General features: G+C 36.4%; 1 protein-coding gene across 5 annotated transcripts in view; it reads left to right on the forward strand.

Moving 5' to 3' along the window:
- SYTL5 (synaptotagmin like 5) overlaps positions 1 to 21,250 on the forward strand; it is a 216,674-nt gene that overhangs the window by 154,202 nt on the left and 41,222 nt on the right. For all 5 annotated transcript variants that reach the window (XM_039888172.1, XM_039888171.1, XM_039888173.1 and 2 more), the window contains 3 exons: positions 8,513 to 8,628; positions 10,053 to 10,161; positions 13,006 to 13,143. In XM_039888172.1, coding sequence (XP_039744106.1) covers positions 8,513 to 8,628; positions 10,053 to 10,161; positions 13,006 to 13,143 — 363 coding nt within the window. The remainder of the gene's footprint in view (positions 1 to 8,512; positions 8,629 to 10,052; positions 10,162 to 13,005; positions 13,144 to 21,250) is intronic.

Here is a 21,250-nt window from a genome sequence, read left to right on the forward strand (position 1 = left end):
TTACATGATGAGTGTTTAATAATTCGACATCTCAAAATCTCTCTTCATTTTTAAAGCTGAAAACAGAGACTATTACTTCACCAATATTCCAGCTACTAGTGTGTGTTATCTCAGACTTAATCTGTCAGTATTAGAAGTATCTTGTTTGCTATTCATGGAGTGGTTTTTGAAAAGGAAGCATGAATGATATTTTATTGGCAGTGAACGCCTTTTGTTGTGAGAGAATGCTGCAGTGCCACTGGGCTGTCTCTATGTTTAATAGACCATAAAATTGAAATTTCCACGGTGACCTCTAAGAGATGGGATGAGTCAGAAAGTGACTCATTTTCTAATCAGTTGGAAGCACAGCCTTTATTGTCATTTACCTTGGATTGGGTAAAAGTAAAGAGGTTTTATTGCTGTAGTACTGAAATGATTATAGCAAAGAGTGATGGAGAGAGACTAACTGTTAAAATGGGCTGAGCAGCCTTTGACATTTTCTCCAACCCCTTCTGATTTTAACAAGTTGGTTACTGTAGATCCAGTTTTTAAACAAACTCAATAGAAACAGAATGAGAGGGACCCTGACACAGCCAGTTCATTTTGCTATCTTAATGAGACCTACAAAATTCCACAATTATGTTAGTGGAGGTAGTTACCATTCAACAGAAAGACAGTCATAATGATCATTTTTTCCTAATTAGCACCCCATTTGAATTCATAAAGACCTCAAAGATAAAAGCTACGTGACAGAGAACCAAAAGATGAAATACTTCTAATACGGTATTCATGAGCTGTTCTTATTCATGCTATATTGTGACATTTCATGCTGCCCTATGTCCTTGTGAGAGTCTGTCTTTTTAAAGAAAGAAGACTCGGATGTTTTGTTTTTGATGAATTGGTAATGACTACTGAACTAGATGAAATATAACTGAAATAGATGAAATATGAGTCTCTGTCAGTAAATTGAAACAAGGAAGTACCAATGGTTGGAACATACACAAAGTGCAGAAGGGAATTTATAGTCCTTTGTTATGAAAAAGAGAAATACAGCTCCCGACATCTGGAAAGTGGTCTGATACTTACTTGTAGGTCTTGATGTTGTTAGGAGCTGGCCTGGCACTCACAGGTAGGCCATGGTGTTCTCCTGTTGGACATAAACAATCTCAGAGCATCAGCATCTTCCAAGATCACTCTGCACCTATGATGAAATGAGACAAAATAAGAACACTTCATAATCTTGTCTAAGCATAGACAAAAGCAGGGTGACTGTTCAAGCCTAAAAGTACCAAACATCCCCCTTTCTTGGCTAATGTGAATGAGCCATTGCTTTCTTACCAGCTACAGCTTTAGACTTGTTCTAGTCTGCCCTCCTTCTAGATAAAACTGATTAAGAAACCAGTCATAGCATTGTCCCCATGTCCTGACATCACATAATCTGGAGCAGATCCCCATTCCCTTGAACTCCCCAAAATTATCTAACAAAAAAACCCAAATCCTATGTTAAATCCTTTCAAACATCCTTTTACTCAGACACCCATAATTCTTCATGGTGTACGTTTTCCTTCATTACAATGAACAAAAATCTCAACTTGTTCAACAGTAGGTGAGTTCCTGGTGATCTTTGGTCTGATGGGTATTGACAGTTGCCACATAGTCATTTCAAAGTCACCCCTAGTTTAGCAGATATTCATAACTTTGCTATGAGAGAGAGATTCACATCAGAGTAATCTCACATTGATACAGAGATTTTTGGAGTGGTAAGAAACTGTTTTGAGTGCCTTGACATGCTATTTTTAACCACTTATTAATTATATACAGGAGCCTGCCTCCCTTTTAGAATGCTTTGTTCACTGTGGTATGGCATTTTAATACTTAATAGACTAGAGGGATTTTGTAATGTGAACGTATCATACATATCGACACTCTGTAATGTATATGAAGATTTAAACAGTAATAAAATGTATCTTTGTATTTATCATCCAGTTTAAGAAGAATGTTCTTGTTTTACATTTTTCATTCCCCTTGCTTTATAGTTTTACTGCACTTGGATGTGTCCCTAAGTAATAAATTTTCTAATTTTTCATTTTTGAATACTATAGAAATGAAAATCATACTGAGCCCAAATCTTTTTTTTGTGAAATCTATCCATGTTTATGCTAACACCATTACATTCATCTTCACTATATCTCCTAATGTATCTATTTTCATGGTAATGGACCTTTATATTGTCTCATTTTATAATGTTACAAAAAACACTGCCATGATATTCTTGTACTTAACGACCTGACAAACATATACAAGAGTTCTTCTAGGGTGAAGTATTTAAAACTGTGGGTCATGATCCACAGGTTTCCTATCAAAGAAATAGAATAGAAAATGTCAATATACATATACTTAGTGTACGTGTATGTGTATATATATATATGTGTGTGTATAAGTATTATAATAAATATATACACACATATCTGTAATGCAAATATATAAATATGTAAATGTGTATATACTAGTAATTGTGTGCGTGCGTGCGTGCGTGTGTGTGTGTTTATTTCTGGATTCGATATAAAATGTATTTCTTACTGTGACTTCTGCCAAGATGTTTGAGAAGACTCCTTTAGGGAGCACTCCTAGGAATGAAATTGCAGGGCAGATCCTATGAGCATTTTCAGCTTTACAAGACAAGATAATGTGAAATTGTTTTTCATAGTGGTTATAATAGTATAAATTCCACCAGCATTGTATAAAAGTTTTCTTTACTTCGCAATTTTACCAACACTTGGTATCATGACAATTTTTAATCTTTGCCAAACCGGTAGATATAAATGAATATTTTACTATGATTTTAATTTGAATGTTTCTCTTTTATTAAAATAATTGGGGTGACATTAGTTAATAAAATTGTATAGATTTCAAGTGTACAATTCAATAGTACACCATATGTATATTGCATTGTTTGTTCACCACCCACTGTTAAATCTCCTCTGTTACTATATATTTGACCCCCTTTACCCCTATCTACCTGCCCCCCTCCACCCCTTCCCTCTGGTAACCACTAATCTGCCATTAAGTCTACAGCCATACCACCCTGAATTAGCCTGATCTTGGAATTTTTTTTGGAATTGATTTCGGAATAATAAGGTTGAGCATCTTTTCATAGGTTTTATTGGCCTTTTTTGGTTCCTTTTCTGTGATATGACTACTTATGTATATTGCCCAATTTTCTGTTAGGCTGTCAGTCTTTTCTTTACTGATTGAAGCTGTTTTTTTGTGAACCTCTTCATCTCTAGAGACGCTTTTGCCTTAAAGTCTATTTTGTCAGCTATTAATACAACTGTATCATATTTCTTTTGGTTGGTATTTACAGGGTACATATTTTCCTACCACTTGACTTTCAACCTTTTTCTTTCCATATGCTTAAGGTGAGGCTCTTCTATATAGCATATAAGCTATTTTAAATTATGTTATATGTATTTAAATGTTTGCTATATGTATGCTATATACATAATTTATGTGTTGTATATACATATACGTGCTATGAATATATGCTATATATAATTTTAGAAGTTTAATCTGACAATGTTTTTTAAACTATAGAGTTTGTCTAGTTATCTCCATTATATTTACTGTAATTTTTATATTCCTTTTATTGTGATTACTGTAATATTTGCTTTTATTTATTCAAATCATCTCTAGATAGATTGAGGTATATTTTCCTCATTCCATTTTATCCTTTCTACTATTGTGGATACCCTAAAAATCACAGCATTTATATTTAATTTTACAAAGCTATAGTTTTAACTGTCTTCTAGACAGTAAAAAGAACTTGATGTTCTTAAACTTGAAATATCTTTTCCTTGCTTATATATACTTTTTTGTCTTATATTTTAGACATATCCTTTAATTCGATAATTTAGATGTTTTAAGTTTTGTTTATACATCAATATTTATTTAGACTTATCCACATTATACCAATTCAATTTTTCACCATTTTTTATATCTCAGCTCTAGTTACCTCCTCTTGAAATACAGTCTTTAGAAGTTCCTTCAGTGAAACTCTATTGACGATAAATTATCTCAGTTTTTATTTTGATGAAAATTTCTTTATTTCACCCTCATTCCTGAACAGTGGTTTCTCTAGATATATAATTCTAGGTTGATAGTTATGGTTTCTCAGAACTTTGAAGATACCATTTCACTGGCTTCTGGATTTCATTATTACTGTTAGAAGTAAATTGCCATTCTAATTATTATTCTTTGTATGTAATCTGGATTTTTTTCCCTCCCTAGCTACAAAGATGTTCTCTTTGTCTATAGTGTTCTGTAGTTTTACCATAAGGTGTCTAGTATCTAGGGATTTCTTTTTACTTTTCCTATTTGGAAAGGGAGAAAGGAGTAAATATCAACCATCATCTCCATAAAGTCCAGGTCCTCATTTGTCTTACTCATGTCTATACTCTTAGCCCTAGAAAAGGGCCTAACACATACTAGGAATGCAATAAAAATTTGATGTGTAATGAGTAAATTTGTAAATAATGTAAATAATTCTAATTACTTTCCTTATGAATAATAACAAGGAAACTTATCTCAGCATATCTAATAAGCATATCTTATCTCAGAGGTTAATAGAAGAAAAGGAGAAAGGTTTATTTTCGGTTACTGTTGTTCATTTTTAGAGTAAGATCACCTATTTTTTCCCATATAAATCTAAGAACTTGACTTTACGTTTAAGCTTCAAGTGAAAGTTTGAAGTTCCAGGACTTTAATGTTAAAATTGGGGCCTAGAAAATTCTGAATACTCAGTGATCATTAATCACAAATAATGAGTGTAACTCACTTAATTTCAGTCAAACTCATTCTTCAGAGTATGACCTAGAGGAAACAAAAAATCTATTTCAAGCCTTGTATTTTTCAAGTATTATATTGATGTGGCAGAAAAGGATATAAATTTTACATTAGGTATCATGTTTATTTTCTTTCCTCTTTCACCCTTCCTTTGTTCCTATCACTACCTTCAACAAACACAAACACAAGCAATCACAGTCCATTATATGAAATGCTACATGTTATTCCTTGAATTCCATAGCTTTTCACCCTTATTCAGAGCCTTATTAAGGCTGACAAATATGAGTTCTCATCTGATGATTTTGTCACATATAAAGGGTGTGGATTTCAGTATAAATCCTATTTCTGCCATAATACCTTTATAACTTTGGGCAAATTATTTAACCTATGTGAGCTTTGGTTTCTTCATCTATAAATTGAGAATGATAATAGCTACTTTATGGCTTATATTGAGGATTAGAGGTATATATAAAGTGCCTAGCATGTTACTTAGTGCATGGTATACACTTACTAGGTATTAGTTTCTTATTTTTCTAAGCTTTCCATCTAATTCCTGGACCTGAGAAGATGGCAAAAGCATAATTACAAGAGACCGTTCTGATGTCATAGAGCTCTGAAATTACAAATGACTCAAGAGCATATTTGAGTTGAGCAAATAAAAGGATAATAGTGTTCTTACAAGGATAGTAAAAGGTAATGACTAAGAATTCTTGGTAGATCTTATTTGTGTTAGGTGTTGGCAGCTCTAGGCTTATATGGTAAAGATGATACGGAAGCCCATTTCCTGGGGCATGTAGACTGGATGTGTCCTACTTTTTCCCGTCATATATGAAAGTGTTCTCAGTGTGCTTTCCACATCACCCACCGCACATCCCAAGGACATACAAAAAACCCTGAGATTTTGGCATGCCACTAATGGGTGGTTTTCAACCACTGATTGATATTATTTCTCTTGTTCTTATTTCTTTTTGTGTAAACTCTTTGTGCTATTGCAGAAGTTAGCAAATTTTTTAAAAAATAAAATGCTATAAAGTAAATATTTTAGATTTTTGGTCATGTGATTTCTGCTTCATCGACTCAGCTTTGCAGTCGTAACAGAAAAGCAGCCAGAGACCATACATTTAAACAAATGAGAATGAGTATATTCAAATAAAACTATTATGGATACTGAATTTTTGGTATAATTAATGTAATTTTCACATGTCATGAAATATTCTTCTTTTGATTTTTTTCCCCCAACCATTTAAAAATTTTTAAAAACTCCCTAACTTGTAGGCCATACAAAACAGGTAGTTGGGCTAATTTGGCCCACAGCCCACAGTTTGCCTACCTCTGCCCTATTGCTCTTCTGAATTTTCCATATTTATCTTCTCACAACTTGTGCAAGTCACTTTCTGGGACGGATATTAAAAAAATGTATATTTTTATGTTTTATTATTGTATTAGTTTTCTACTGCCACCATGACAAATTGCCGCAGTTTAGCAGCTTAAAACAACACAACGATGTTATCTCATAGTTCCATAGCTCAGAGGGCTGGATTGGCTTGGTTCGACTCTCTCCTCAAGGTTCACAAGGCTGAAATCAAGGTGTGGGCCGGCTGAGCTCCTATCAGGAGGCTCTGGGAAAATTCCACTTTCAAGCTCATTTTGGTGGGCAGAATCTGATTCCTTGTGGTTGTAGGAATGAGACTCCCACTTCTTTGTTGGCTGTTAGTTAAGAGCCAGCATTAGCTCCTAGAGGGCTCACTCTCTGTACTTGCATGTGGACCTCTACAACTCAAAGTTTTCTTGTGTTTGGAATCTCTCTGACTTCTCATTCTGTAGCATCATAGCATCTGACTTCCTCTTCTTCTTCCTCCGTTTTTAAGGACTCAGTGATTACTTTTGGCTCACTCAGATAATCTAGGACAATCTCCCCATTTTAAGGTCAGCTGATTAGTATTTTTAATTTCATCAGCAAAGTTCAATCATAACAGTACCTAAATTAGCATTTGGTTGAAGAACTAAGGGACAGGAAACTTTAGGAGGTTTCGAATTTAGAATAGCACAATTACCACCTAGAATTTCAACATAAATAATGATATATAAGTCTACAGAGCACTTGAGATGTATCCCGAAATAATTTAACCCATTCAGGCATTTGGTTTTGGTAGATTATATCTTCTTAGATCTGATGTATTTTATAAGTGAATTTTATATGGTTTTGGAACTAATTCAATAGTTCTTGCTTCTCATTAGATGATCTAGTGACTTGGGAGTAAATCTGAGATATACATGCTATGGTGTTTCCTTTAAGTGAATAATTTGCTCCAAGGATAACATTTTCATTTTTTCCTCCTTAGAGCAATTGGTTTTTATATATAACTTACTTTTTTCTCCTACATTCAGAAGTAGGATTTCAGAGTAATTGCTGTGGGGAACAATTTGACATTTTTTTGGAGTGATTTTTATATTTAGGATCCAATTGTTATTTTCTAAGTCTAATCAATTACTGAATCACATGGATATGTTACTCTGGGGTTAGAAATTTTTATTTGACTCTCAGTTGCTTTTCCTCAGGCATCATGTGAGACCAACCTTGTCACCAACCTTGCTGATTCTCATCCTCATGAACCCAAGTTTCTACATCTTTCTTTTCTCCCCTCACCCCTATGATACCCTAGTTTAAATCTCCATCATTTTCTATCCCATCTGTTGCAGTAACTTCTAATTGGCCTGCCTGCTTCTGGTTTCTCTCTTCTCCATATAATGCTCCAACCTGAACTTTAGGAAAACTGCCAGATTTTCCCCACTGCTTCCAGAATGACATTCCAACTCCTTAAAATGACATTCAAAGATTTTTATTATATGACTCAATCCTACCTTTCAACCTCATTTTCCATTAAAATGTAGTAAGTGAACGATTCTATCCCAACAGCTCTGTGGGCCGTGTTCTGAGATTGGTAAATAGGCCTGAATATCTGGGTAAAGGGTTTGTGTAACCATTGCAATTGAGGCTTAAAAGATGGGTGTGACTAGTCAAAGATCCTTTTTTTTCACCTTCAACATTCAATTGATTGTGAAATCCAGGCAGGTCTTTAGACCACCTACATTTTTAATTTATCTCCTCTTCTCTGTTATTCTTGCCAGTGCCCTAACTTGGGTCTCCGTCATCTCTCTCCTGGACTATTGCCATAGCAACCTGTCTCTTTCTCTCATTCTCTCTTTTCTCTAACCCAGTCATCATATTATATCAAGGTATCATTCTAAAACAGAGTTCAATCATGACCCCTTTGTAATTCAAAACTTTTGCTTGTTTCCCCATTGTTTTCACTGAAAATTATGTACCCACTGAGCTGTAGGCCAGACTTCTTGGGATGGGATCTTTGCTCTACTACTTACCAGATATGTGATGTGAGACACATCATTTTATTACTCTGTCTCAGTTGCATCATCTATAAAATGGGGATAATAATGTTTACATAGAGTTGTTATGTGGATAAAAATATAAATATGAAGAGAAATTAGCTAGTACCTGGTACATAGTACGTATTCAACTAATAGTGTCCATAATAATCACCATAAAATACTCCAGAGATTGGGATGGACTTGTAAATATTTGACTATTTTTTTCCTTAATTAGGGGTTTTTGAGAGTTAATTATTTTGCTAAATAACTGAATTTCAATGTTCTCTCCTTTTTCCTTGAGTAGGCAGCTAAGGATTGTAACTGGTGAATGGTTTTTTAAAGAAAAGGCAAAGCGTTTCAAGCAAGCCAATGTTCTAGGCACCGATGTTGTCCGACAGTCCATCTTAAGAAGAAATCCAGGTAATTATTGGTTTTAAAATTGTTTTAATCTTCATTTTGGCAAGCTAAATAACTTCCTTGTATTATGTAGCAGGTGAATGCAGTTGAATTTCCTGAATCCCTTAGTCATTTTAAAACATGAAATCTAAATTTGCAATTCATACAAGGGAAGAAGAAATCAGTAGAAAATAAAATCCACGATGATTTTCCATATATCTGACACACTGAGATTTTCAAAGAGAGCATTTATCTTCATCACAGACAGTTCTTTTCCTGCATGCACTTCCAATTTTACTAAACATTTAAGGAAGTAACAGAAAATGGATGAATTAAATGATTTACATTGTCATATTGTGAAAGCAATTATTGATTTCTCAACCGGATGTACTTCAGATTTCTTTTAAATGTTACTTTTTTGAATCCAGCGGTTCTCAGACAAGGAGTGATATTGTGTACTGCGCTCCCCTCCTCCAAGCCAAGGAAATATTTAGAAATGCAAGGGGGACATTTCTGATTGTCTCGGTGACTTGCGAGGTAGGAAGATTAATGACATTTAGTGGGCAGGAGCCAAAGATGCTCAACAGCCTGAAAGGCACAGGACAATTTCACTCGATAAAGAATTATACTGTCACCAAATGCAAATAACACCCCATCCTATGAATACTATTTTGTGCATTTGAATTATAATTTAATTGGTTCAATATTGACTAAAACTTGTGTTTAGGAGCATATTTCTCATGTGTTGTGTAGTAAAGGTAGAGCAGGCGTCTTCTGGCCTGTTCCTAAAGTATCTCATCTTTCATATACTAGAGACTAATGCCTTTGTTTTGAAGTCTGGCAGGAAGGGCTAGGAGGCTTCGAACTGATTCTTTTGCCACTTCTGAGTATGGCACTAGCAAGGAAAGGGATTCCCAGATGGGCAACATCAAGTCTGATGCCACAGATGGACAGAATGAAGTAGAGTTAGAATTAAGCAGTTAGCTATGGCCACTTCCTCCACTCAAACTTCAACACCTACCAGAGTATATAGACTCTTTCTCAAGTCATGAGATGTATGCATAGGTGCTCATCCTCCCAGGAAATCTGGCTTAGGTGTTCAGGGTACTGTTTCTAGGATTCCATGCTTGAATTCAGTCTCTAGAGATACGAATCCAGACTCCTCTGTCCTAAAAATACCTGTAGAGGGAGGATGTATTATTCCTCCACTATAGTCATCCCTAGAAAGCTTATCTCAGTAAATCCCCCACAGATGAGTCCTGATCTTAGTCCTCATTTAACTCTGGAACAAACCCAATGGGTTAGAAATAACTCTGTGACTGGATTTTTTAGGATGGGGGACATCATTGCCAATTGTTATAGACTTCTTTGTCCCACTGAAGAATAGAAAATTGCTCTAATTTCTCGCCATTTTGTGTGTAAATTTGTCTTCCAATTATTTGAATGAGGAGCTGAAGAAATACAAAACCAAGAACAAACCCGCCAGGACACAGAGAAGTCAAACACTTCACCTTTTGCTGGGCAGAAGGCCAGCCACGATGGTCCCAGGAGAAAGGGGTAAGACACAGCCTTTCCAAGAGAATTTTTCCTTTATTCCAGACACCTCTAAAATAAAGACTCCTTAGTTTTTGAAGTCTGATGTCATTTCAGTGACCCAGAGAAGGTCAGAGACTCAACCAAGGTAACATTGTCCTGTCATTCTCATCAGAAAATGTAGTTTTAATAACTTTCAGTCTTAGATTAATAAAGGCCCCCTCTGATCTGAACATATAAGAGTTTTTCTTGCATTTGACCTATCTGGTTTTGTACCAAATGGTTCCCATTGCTTTTAGGTAGAAGGTTTCAAGTCAGGGCCATTCTTCTTTATACAGATGTGATGACTGCCTTTGTCGTAGAATGTCAACACCTCTCCCCTCAACCTGAATGCTAATATGTGAATATCCAAATCAAAGATTTATTAATTGGGCTAAAAATGTTATATCCCTTGTTTAAAATGCAGCCTTCCTTAAGAGAAAAAAAAAAAACACATTTGACTATCTCAGTAACTTAATTCAGAAAGCAAATATATATGTCAGATACTGAGAATGGAAATGGGAGGCACATAGGAAAGTAAATTCAGAGAGGCACTGGGAAAATAGGGGCAAGAGGATTCCATCAAGGGAGAAAAGTGGCCCCTAAAATGCAAGCTATAAGGACCGAAAGGCAAACTGCTGTTTCACAGTATTTTACAGTCTTTGTTTTTCAGGCAGCCGTTGACCAGTTTTGTGGCTGAAGTAATGAGAGTTCTAATATATACCAAGTTACTTTATGGTTCTTTCCAAATAGCATTGCATTGTCTTCTTGGTAGAAATCAATGTGAGAGACTGCCAGTGTCTGAGGCTTTACTTGGCTCCACAGAAAGTCTTTTGTTATTGTTGTTATTGTTGTTGTTGTTTTTTAGAATCTTGAACTGTGAATAGGAATGAAACCTGAATGTCTTCTAACTCAAACACTCATGACTCATCATGTCTTTATTAATTAGCAGAGATGAATGGAAAAGATAGCATAGAGTGACCATACATCCAATGTATTGATCATTCCTACCATGTTGAATCCATTTGTCACTCCTCAGAACTTCCACAATGCCTCGTGCCTGTGTATCACCCCTTACATTTCACTCTGACACCACTTCTTACCATCCACCCCCCACAACTTAATTATAAGCTATCTCAGTGTTAAATCTGTGGCTTTCTTGTTTTTGTGTATCCAACAGGGTATCTGGCTCATCAAAAACAATCAGTAGCATGGTTGAATAAGTAACTCAGGGCCTATAGGTGCTTTTAGGAGCTTTAGTTTGTAGATCCCAGTTCAAGCACCTGTGTAGATTATAGAAGGATAAGCTTGTGTAGGATATAGAGTGATGGGCTTGGAGCTGGGGGACAATAAGCAACTCACAGCACAGTGAATTATATACATCTTGACTTGTTAAAAACAGATATAGTACTAGACTGAGCCTTGTTGGAACTCATAACTGGGACCTGATGATTCTCAGTCTTCACGAAGTATAATCCCTAGTTGAGGGGAAAAGGTACACACCTACCTGGAAAGTGAATATGTATATAAGAATTTTAGGAAAATATAAGATGACAATATGAGCTGCTTGAAAGACTTTCTAAAACAAGACAACGTGTTAATTAACTACGAGAGATGTCATAAGGCAGTAAGTAAATATTAAATAAGTGGTTTAGGTAATCAATGTCAGGAGGACACAGGGGTCATTGGGAAAGACATGGAATTGTAAGTGGGACTTGATGAGGACTTCGAAAGATGGAATGGGTCCAGGATAGCAAACGGTGGAGAAGAGTGATCGAGGTGCAAGAGATATCTTAAGTAGAAGTGTGGAGGTGGGAACATGTACAAGGTGGTTCTCAGAGCAGTATAGATTGACATAATATTAAGTGCTATTCTCGTCAAAAATATAATTTTTCCAGTCAGATTGCGGTTTCTGACACTGCAAAACACTCTTCCAGTGGTCTTTGAAACAGAGACAACGTGGCAGATTCCATTACGATTGTCCTAATACCCTTGGATACATTGCCCACCCCCCACTTAGAAAACCGTAGAATGTTGACTAAATTAACTGGCCTCTCCTAGTGCCATCACAAAAAAGAATATAGCTTTGGTTTTTTATTAAAGTGAATTAGGAAACCCCCATGTTTCGAGCATTCAGTAGCCTAGATTATTACTTGAATCTTGGTTCTTGAAAGCTGTTTTTACTCAAGTTCCAAATAATTTAGTGAAATGGGAATGCAATCAGATTTCATACCACATGAGACACTCCATTGTTTAAACTTCATTCCCACAGGGAGAAATGTCATGGAAGATATAAAGATGGTTCCTACTACATGGTTTCAGTCACTCATTCCACAAGAATTGGTTGGGTTCTGGTATGTTCCAGGCATAATCTAGACTCAGGGAACTTGGAGGGAATAAGAGCAGTCTAATAAGTTGCCACCTCAGTTTGTCTCAGGATCATCAGAGCTCCCTTGTCTAGCAAGGTGAGTTCAAACTCTTTATTCTAAGCACCCCAGCAGACAGGCTCAGCCCAGGCAGTGCTTATCCCTTCTCAGGTAACAATGATTAAGTTCCCAAAGTCAATGGTCTTTTTTTCTTATCAGGGACAGAGGCTTGCCTTACCAACAAGTGTTATGGCCTTGGGAGAATGTCATAACCTCCTCGTCCACCACCCTTGACACTATACTGTAGAGGCATGGGAATACCCCACAACCTCTCAGCCCCAAGCCCACTTTACTGAAGAATCATTTACTATTGAAAGTACTACAAATGGTCTTTTTGAAATTATATTTTGAAATGCTTTCTTTCTTATCTTTTAAATATATATATATATATGTATACTTTCAGATTTCTTCTTAGCAAGTTCAGATCAGCAACCAGAGGAGAAATCATCATAACTCCCAAAACTGAAAGTGGGAGGAGCTACAGCATGGACTTAGACAGCCAACATTTTCGGAGTTTAAAGTCAGCCCCCAGTTCAGACAGGTAAGACATGTGCAGTTTGGAGCTGGGGAACAATATGTAACTCTTATTGTTTGAGGATAAGGGTGTTGTATTTCCATTCAAACAGTGCTTCTAGGTGTCTGTAAAGTATTATCTCTTTGAGAACTCCTAAAACATAACGTGGAAAGCCAGGAGGATATTTTTTAGTTGAAATGGAAAGCACTTACACTTCTGGAATTACAGTGATTGAAATCGTCTGTGTTGCCTGCAGGGATGAAACTATGTTTTGGAACTCAGGGCTGCAGTTCAAATGGAGATGTACAGAGAAACAAAATTCTTCTTATTGATTTCTTGATCTTTTTTCGTTTAAACGTCTGGAAAAAAAAAAAAACCTCTAAGTGTCATGGATATTCCTGATAGCTTTTAAAAATTATTAATAATTCATCATTTTAACTGCTTCAGAGAATTTCCATAAATTTCACTTCCACCTCCTCTAACTCATTATCAGTTGGGCAAGTGAGAATCTCCTATGCACAGAGCTATCACCTTTGTCAAGAAAAGTAAAGAGAAATAGAAAGGATAGCCAAGAGCATACTTTTCATATCAAGTTTAATTTTCTTTATCTCGTTGGGCAGAAATCAAGGCTTACTTTAATGATTAATGTATTTTCGAAGGCAGCAATGAGAAAAAAGACCTATCCTCATGTTTCTCTGCTTTGTCCAAAATGTTAACTCACTTTTGTTTGCTTAGAGCTGCAGTAATTTTGCAAAGCCAGAATAGTAAAACCTTTGTAGAACCTTCTTAGGTTCTACAAGCAGAAATACATTCTCCTTGTTATTCATTTTAGAATATAGAAGGGCAAATTCCCCTAGAGAGGACACTCTCGTGACTGTTGCTGTTTTTTTCATGGTGGCTTTCCATACCTGTTTCTTTTTTCCCCCTGAAACATTTCTTCAAACGTGTCACTTTATGCAAAACTGCACAGAAAAACATATGGAAGCATAAAATAAATAATTTATCCACTATCAAAAGATCATCACCATATTCAATATTTTCCAAATTTTCAAGACTATATATATTTCCTTTGTGATAAAATTTAAACCATGGTTGCCTTTGTCCTTGAAATAGTTACCTTTGACCTCCCTTGGAGTAGCCCCATGTTCTGTCCCAGAAAACTTTGTATAAAAATATCATTTTTGGTTTTGATTGTTGAACTCCTGACTCTTAAGACATCAAAATTACTTAGAGATGATAAGCAACTAGTTTAGTGTTGCAATTTTTGATCAGCCTCTTAGGGACTTCATAGATGAGCCGTCTTGGCTTATACTTCAGGCTAGCATTTAAGAGAGATATAGATAGATAGATTATAGATAGATGATAGATAGATAGATAGATAGACAGACAGACAGACGGACGGACGGATGGACAGACGGAGAGAGGACAGAAGGATAGGGGAGAGAAGGAAAGAAGGAGAGAGAGAGAGAGAAAGAAGAAAGATGGAGTTCTTTTTTAAAAAAATAAAGTCTCTTGGCCCAACAAACAAAATTAGATTATTTCCTTTTAAATTAATTTGTTTTATAGTTACTCAATAAGAATAAAGGGCATGGTCTCCAGTATCACAGTACTTGTACCATTCTTCCAGATTTTGTCTGCCTCGGTTTATTCATTGTGTCTTATCCCTTGCTGAGTATAAATAACCACAAAGCTGGAAAGCTATATGGACATGTTTCACCAAAATCTGGTGTATTGACCCAAGGTTTTCTTGTTCTTATTTTAAACTGGAAGAAGGTCCCTAAAAGACTTTGTCTTTTAAATTGTAAATACCTGAAATGGTTTACAGGTAATAAAAGTATAGTAGGGATACTTTGGCTTAGGTATGCCAAGAACAATGTTTCGCCTTTAAGAAAGAGAGTAAGGATGTTTGGGAGATCAGTAGAACAAAATGTCCTTTTCCTAGAATATGCATTTATCACAATTAATAGACTGACTCATTAATCTACTGCCACAGTGATATGAGTTACATTATCCCAAATTATTCCTTAGAAAGTTGGCGCATGAGGTGGCCCATCTTTTCTTAACTTCCATCACCTAAAGATGTTAACTCCCTTTTGTTTGCTTGGAGATGCAGTAATTCTGCAAAGCCAAGTTGAAAACTGGAGGATTTTCTTTTCTCCTTGCATTCTACAAGCAGACTTGCATTCTTCCCTATAATTCATTTTAGGCTATGGAACAGCAAAGGGCTGGAAAGAGATTGTAAGATCCCAGTATCTTTGGTCTATTACCTGACCCAGCTTAGCAATTAATTTTCCTTTCTCCTCCACAATACATATTTCATCATGGTTCATTGCTCTGTTCCTGGAACAACAGGGCTGGGACATTCTTTTTTAACACTCACATCATATCAGTGGAAACAGTGTTTTATCAGATGCCTGGTTGACTTTGTTACTTTTCAGTCATTTCAAAGCAGGGAAAAGTATGAATGGGTTGGGCAAGGCCCAGCAGCTTCTCAGAAGAACGTGGCACATGACTCTTCACTGGTTGCTAGGGACTTGACACAAGAAGCAAATATAAATGTAAACTGTAGTTAATAAACAGAATGCTCTTCAAGGCAGTGATTCCTAATTCCTTTTACATCATGATGAGTTGTCGATGTGGCATAATTTGTGAGATGTCAATCATGCTCTCCCAGAAATAAACTCTCTGACAAAGATTCATAAGGGAGTGATTTATTAAATGATTCCAGGGGAAACCAGTAAGGGAGTAAGAGAAGTAGAATAAAGAAGGGAGAAAAAATAAGCAATGCCCTCAGGTTAAGTCTGAGTTTGAGGAGTCAGCTTGATCCTAGAAGGGACTCCAGCATAAGTTATATCTCTGAATTTTTCCATTTTGAGGAGCTGGACCATTGCACTCCTATACCAATCAGTTGTCGACTGTGGATTCCCTTGGATAGAGTTTCTGAATTTAGCAAATAAAGATACAGGATGCCCAGGCAAATTTGAATTTTAGATAAACAACTTTTTTTCAAGTATGTCCCAAGAAATATTTTCATTTATTTTAGTTTTATTTTTTTATTAAGTTTATTAGGGTTACATTGGTTAATACAATTATATAATTTTCAGGTGTACATTATCATTTGGCATCTGTATATTCTATTGTGTGTTTACCACCCAAAGTCCAGTTTCCTTCAGCTACCATATATTTGATCCCCTTTACCCACCTACCCTTCCCCTATCCCCTTTACCCTGTCTACCTTCCCGTCCTCCCCCACCCACTAGTAACCACTACTCTATAATCCTCTGGTAACCACTAGTCTACAGTCCATGTCCATGAGTCTCTGTTTGTCCTACTCATTTGTTGCTTGTAGGTTTATGTCCCACATATAAGTGATATCATGTGATTTTCATCTTTTTCTGTCTAGTTTGAAATACTTTCATTTATATACTATATAAATATTAGTATATTTTTATACTAAAAATTATTTATCATTTATCTGAAATTTAAATGTAACTGGGAGTTCTGTATTTTATCTGACAACTTTATACTTCAAGGTATTCTTAGGCCTCTAGCTTCAGTGCTAAAGGGCAGATTGCTGACGGTCACAGGTGCAAACTATTAGCAAAAAAGCACTCAAACTAGAGATGGGCACACAGAGCTGGTGCAGGGGATCTGAGGGGATCTAGGTAGAATTCAACAATGTCGCCTAAAACATCAGTCCATAACCTTTTTGGCACCAGGAACCGGTGCTCCTATGAGAATCTAATACTTGATCTGAAGTGGAGCTGAAGTGGTGATGCTAGTGCTGGGGAGCGGCTGCAAATACAGATGAAGCTTCACTCACTGGCCCACCACTCACCTGCTGTGTGGCCCGGTTCCTAACAGGCAATGGACTGGTACTGATCCATGGTCTAAAGGTGGGGACTCTTACCCTAAAAAACATAATAGAAAGGTGGAACTTCGAACTTAAAGTTCACTCTGTTCGGTAAAAAAAAATGAAAAGATGATGCTGAGTTTTTCAGCAGCAATTCTGTCATGACATTGGAGGATATGGTAAGCATTTTCCCATGGAGCCTTCTTTCCTCTTCTGTTTCTCATCCTCCTTCTTCTCCACCCTCAACATATGCCAGCATACCAGTTATATCCAAATATTTTTTCATTGCTCTCCAAGAGGCCTGAGACTATCACAATTTCTGTGAAGCTTCACAAGCTGCTTTGGTTGGCTCTAATCTAAAAGCAGAGGCCATACCATTCAAGCCACCCCTAAGCTAGTCCTCACCCTCCTTTCTCTACTCCCCACCCCCGGCTTTCTCACTCACACACACACACATGTTTGGTACCTTTATGACTACGAAAATCAATCTTTCATCATATCTATTATTTTGGGAAAATAAGTTTATGAAACTCATTCCCTCAATGCATGATCCATCATCTTTTTTTAATCAGAAGTGATTTTCCTGTTCTAAATGTAATTTTCATTGACATCTTTGCAATTAAGATGCCAATTAAGCAATGCCCTCTTATTAGTAATTTGAAGATAGCAAGGTGAGAGTATTCTAGCTCTGAGTTTGGACCACATCTATAAAATCAATACTGATTTCGTGTATTAGATAAAATGCTATGTAACTAGTTGCTAATGCACTTAGCAAATACCTTTCCTTACCAGGCTTTACAAGTTATTCAAATTTGTAGCACATCTCTAACAGTATGTGAATTTTATTCCATAATACTAGCTGAGGTAGTTTTGTAACTCAGAAGGCTATAGTGATTGTCCTCCAAAAAAAAAATCGATTTCACCTCTTTCTTGTGCCTTTGCTTCATTTGTCTGATGCTAATTCCTCTTTCTTCCTTCTTACCTGCTTTGGGTAAGCTCAGCCCTCTTTAGTGGCAGCAAGGTATGGGTAATCAAAGCCACAAGCTGTCACAAATGTTAACAACATAAACCATAGTGTCCTGAGAAGAGTGATTTTTACTTGCATGACATGATGAATATATGATAGAACAGGTGAGGAAACGTGGATTTACAAGAGTATTTAATTCACTTGGACTGTGATCATATCAATGGGAATTACCTGAGGTCTGGAGTTGCCAAATAATTCTTTAACTAGAAAGTTATATTGATAACTCAAAACCATACCTTTTTACACTCATCCTTTGCCCACCATGCACATCTATCTTAGATTGATTTGGGTTCCCCTAGAAGCAAACCCTGAAATAAAGATTCAAGAACAAGTGATTTTTTTAGGATGTGGTCTTGGAAAATACAGCTAGGGGAGTGGAGAAGCGAGCCAGGGAAGGGAAGGAAGCTGAAAAAAGTGTGTCATTAAGCCAGTTACCACTATAGGCAGCTAGACCTCAACCTCTGTGGACAACTGTAGGAAACAGAACATACCTCAGACTTATCCAATCAAGAGAGCAGGAATATGGCATATTTATAAACCAGTGCCCTATTCATCACTGGTTGAGGGATAATGCTGGGACACTAACTTTCTGGCACTTCTGACTTATTCTGTGCCCATGAGCTTCATGCTCTTGTGATCTGAGAAAGTCCTCAGGCATAGAGTTGTGGGTGTTCCAGTAAACAGGGTTTCTATGGGTGGATGTGAATGCTGAGGGGAAGTGGGCAGGGACACTTGATTTCTGCTGTATTGTCCCTCCCAAACTGCTCTTGGACCTCTTCCAAAGGTACAGTTTGTCAGACTACAAGTTGCTCAGCCTCTGATTTATGTTTACTTTATGCATGTGATTTTCCTTATTATAATGTCAATAATGTTTGGGAGTGTAGGGATTTGGTAGTTCAGCCAGACCCTTGACATTATACTTTGGTTGAACTACAGTTGGGTTCTTGACTTGCCTCATTTTTGTAGTCAAATAATGATTGTAAGCCCGAAGCCTCCTCCTTGCTATCTCGTTTGTTTCTCCATTAGTTTTCCAAAGATTCACTGCCTTAGCATGTTATATTTATATGAACTAAATGGAATACATTTCTCTCCCCTAATATAATAAATTTCATTTTTACTCACTATTACCTAAGGTATATAATGTGATATGTTACATTCTCAGATTAGCCAAGACACAGTAATGGCCTTCTTCAAATCATTGAGGAGTACAGATATATGGCTTGCTTACCTATGTATTTTATTTATACTAATAAACTCAACACATAGTTCTGCCAATATTATTGACTTAGTACTATATGCCAAGTGGTAAATGTGGAAGATCTTAGACAATGATACTACTTCACCCCTTCATGAACTTTAAATTTGGCAGGAAAGATTGGGATAACTGAACAAATAATTTCAAAGCAATATGGTATCATAATAATAAGATATTGTGTTTGCTCTGTGAAAATCAAAGATAGGCATTTTTTTTTTGTAGAGAATTCAGGGAAGCTTAATGGAGATGATCCCTAAACAATTTTAAGTAATGAAGTGGCTTTGGCCAGGTGAAGAAAGGTAAGAAAAACATTCTAGACAGAGGAAATAGTACAAAGAAAAAGAGGAATAATGCAATCTTTCATATGCTGGAAAACACAAAGTTAAGAGTTTTTAGAGTGTAAAAATTGAAGTACAGTATACAAGAGATGAGCTGTAAAGCTAAGTTGGGCCAGGATATGGATGGCTTTGGATACCTTGATAACATTTGTCTTATAAGCAACATAGCATCACAGGTAGAACAGGAGTTTAGCAAATCTGAACTACTGAGTACAGAATAAGTACTCATTCCATTTAGTTACTGAAAACTAAGTTCTGCTAAACACTTGCTTTCCTTGGTGTCCATAGGGGAAGGCACTTGGCTTTCTTGCTCCTGACTGCTGGTCCACCCAAGGTTTTTCATCACTGCTGGACTCTCTCCTCCAACTGGTTTCTAGCTGTTGTTTAGAAATAAGATATGAGATCAGGATTACCTTATGATGGTAAAAGACCAAAATATTTTCAGACTGAGAGTTCTAGCTGCTCTTAACTCCTTCTTCTTCATACCCAGAGTCTTTCCCACATGGTGATTGTCTCCTACATTTTAGAGTCTTTTTTTAAAGGAAACTGATCCTTTAAGGAAACCATAAACATTTTTAAACCACCACACAAATCAGTGCTTGTTTTAGTAAATCAAATTATAAAGGCTTTTTATGTAATTAACTTTGAGATTAATTGAACAAAATTTTATTGGGCAACCACCATATCATATTATTTTTGTCCGTTCTCCAAAAAGGAAAAGGAGAAAAATATGTGTAATTAAGCCACACAAATCCAGTGGCTTCAGAGAAAACTGCAGCTAGAAAAGCTGCCTTAATGAATTTCTGCTTCTTCCTCATTTCTCTGCTTTCCTAATTCTGTATTCAAGAGCTCCTATGATGGTTCACCTGTGCTTAAGTATAACTCCTCCAAACACATACATATGTATAAACACATGCACCTAATACCTGAAATTTATTTCTTTAGCATGTGTTGACCTCTCCAAAGACTTTGGTTTTTAAATGGAGACACGTATTCATTTATTTGTGTGCCTGTGTACATGGACAAACATACACAGGGGTCAGCAAACTTTTTTTATAGAGGTGTATAGATAGTTGAGACTTTTGGCTTTGTAGGCCATACGGTCTCTGCTTCAACATAAACCACAGGAAGAATATCATGTAGTCTCTCTGTCATACTACTCACTGGTCTCATTGTCCCAGGGAGTGTTAGTATCTCTCAGATTAATGCTGCCTTATGGCTGATCTTACTTAGAGCAATCAATTAACCATGTAGGCATAGGCTCAACATTGTCAGCGCACTCTGGGAAGGTTGGATCCCGAAAAATTCTTTCTAGACTACAACTCCTGGGAGACTATTGTGTAAACCAGAAAGGCAACTCATTAAATTATGGTCTTTTTCTCCTATCCTTGGATTCTTTTTCTAGAAATTGATATATCTAGGAAGCTATTATCAAGGTTTCGGGCCTGCATGAAATTAGAAATAACAAAATGGAGGGCTTTTAAAGTATATTTCATAAGCGAAAGTAAATGAGACTCTTTTCTACTTTAAGAAATATATCTTTCAAGTACCCCGGAATATATAAGCTGCCCAGATAGTGTCATATCTGTACACTTTGAGTCCTAGTAGAATAAGACAAATGTATCTCTTTCTTGCTAGTTTCCCCTTAAGCAAATTTTAGC

Source organism: Pteropus medius, unplaced genomic scaffold (assembly GCF_902729225.1).
Source record: "Pteropus medius unplaced genomic scaffold, Ma_sr-lr_union100, whole genome shotgun sequence".
Classification (NCBI taxonomy): Eukaryota; Metazoa; Chordata; class Mammalia; order Chiroptera; family Pteropodidae; genus Pteropus; species Pteropus medius.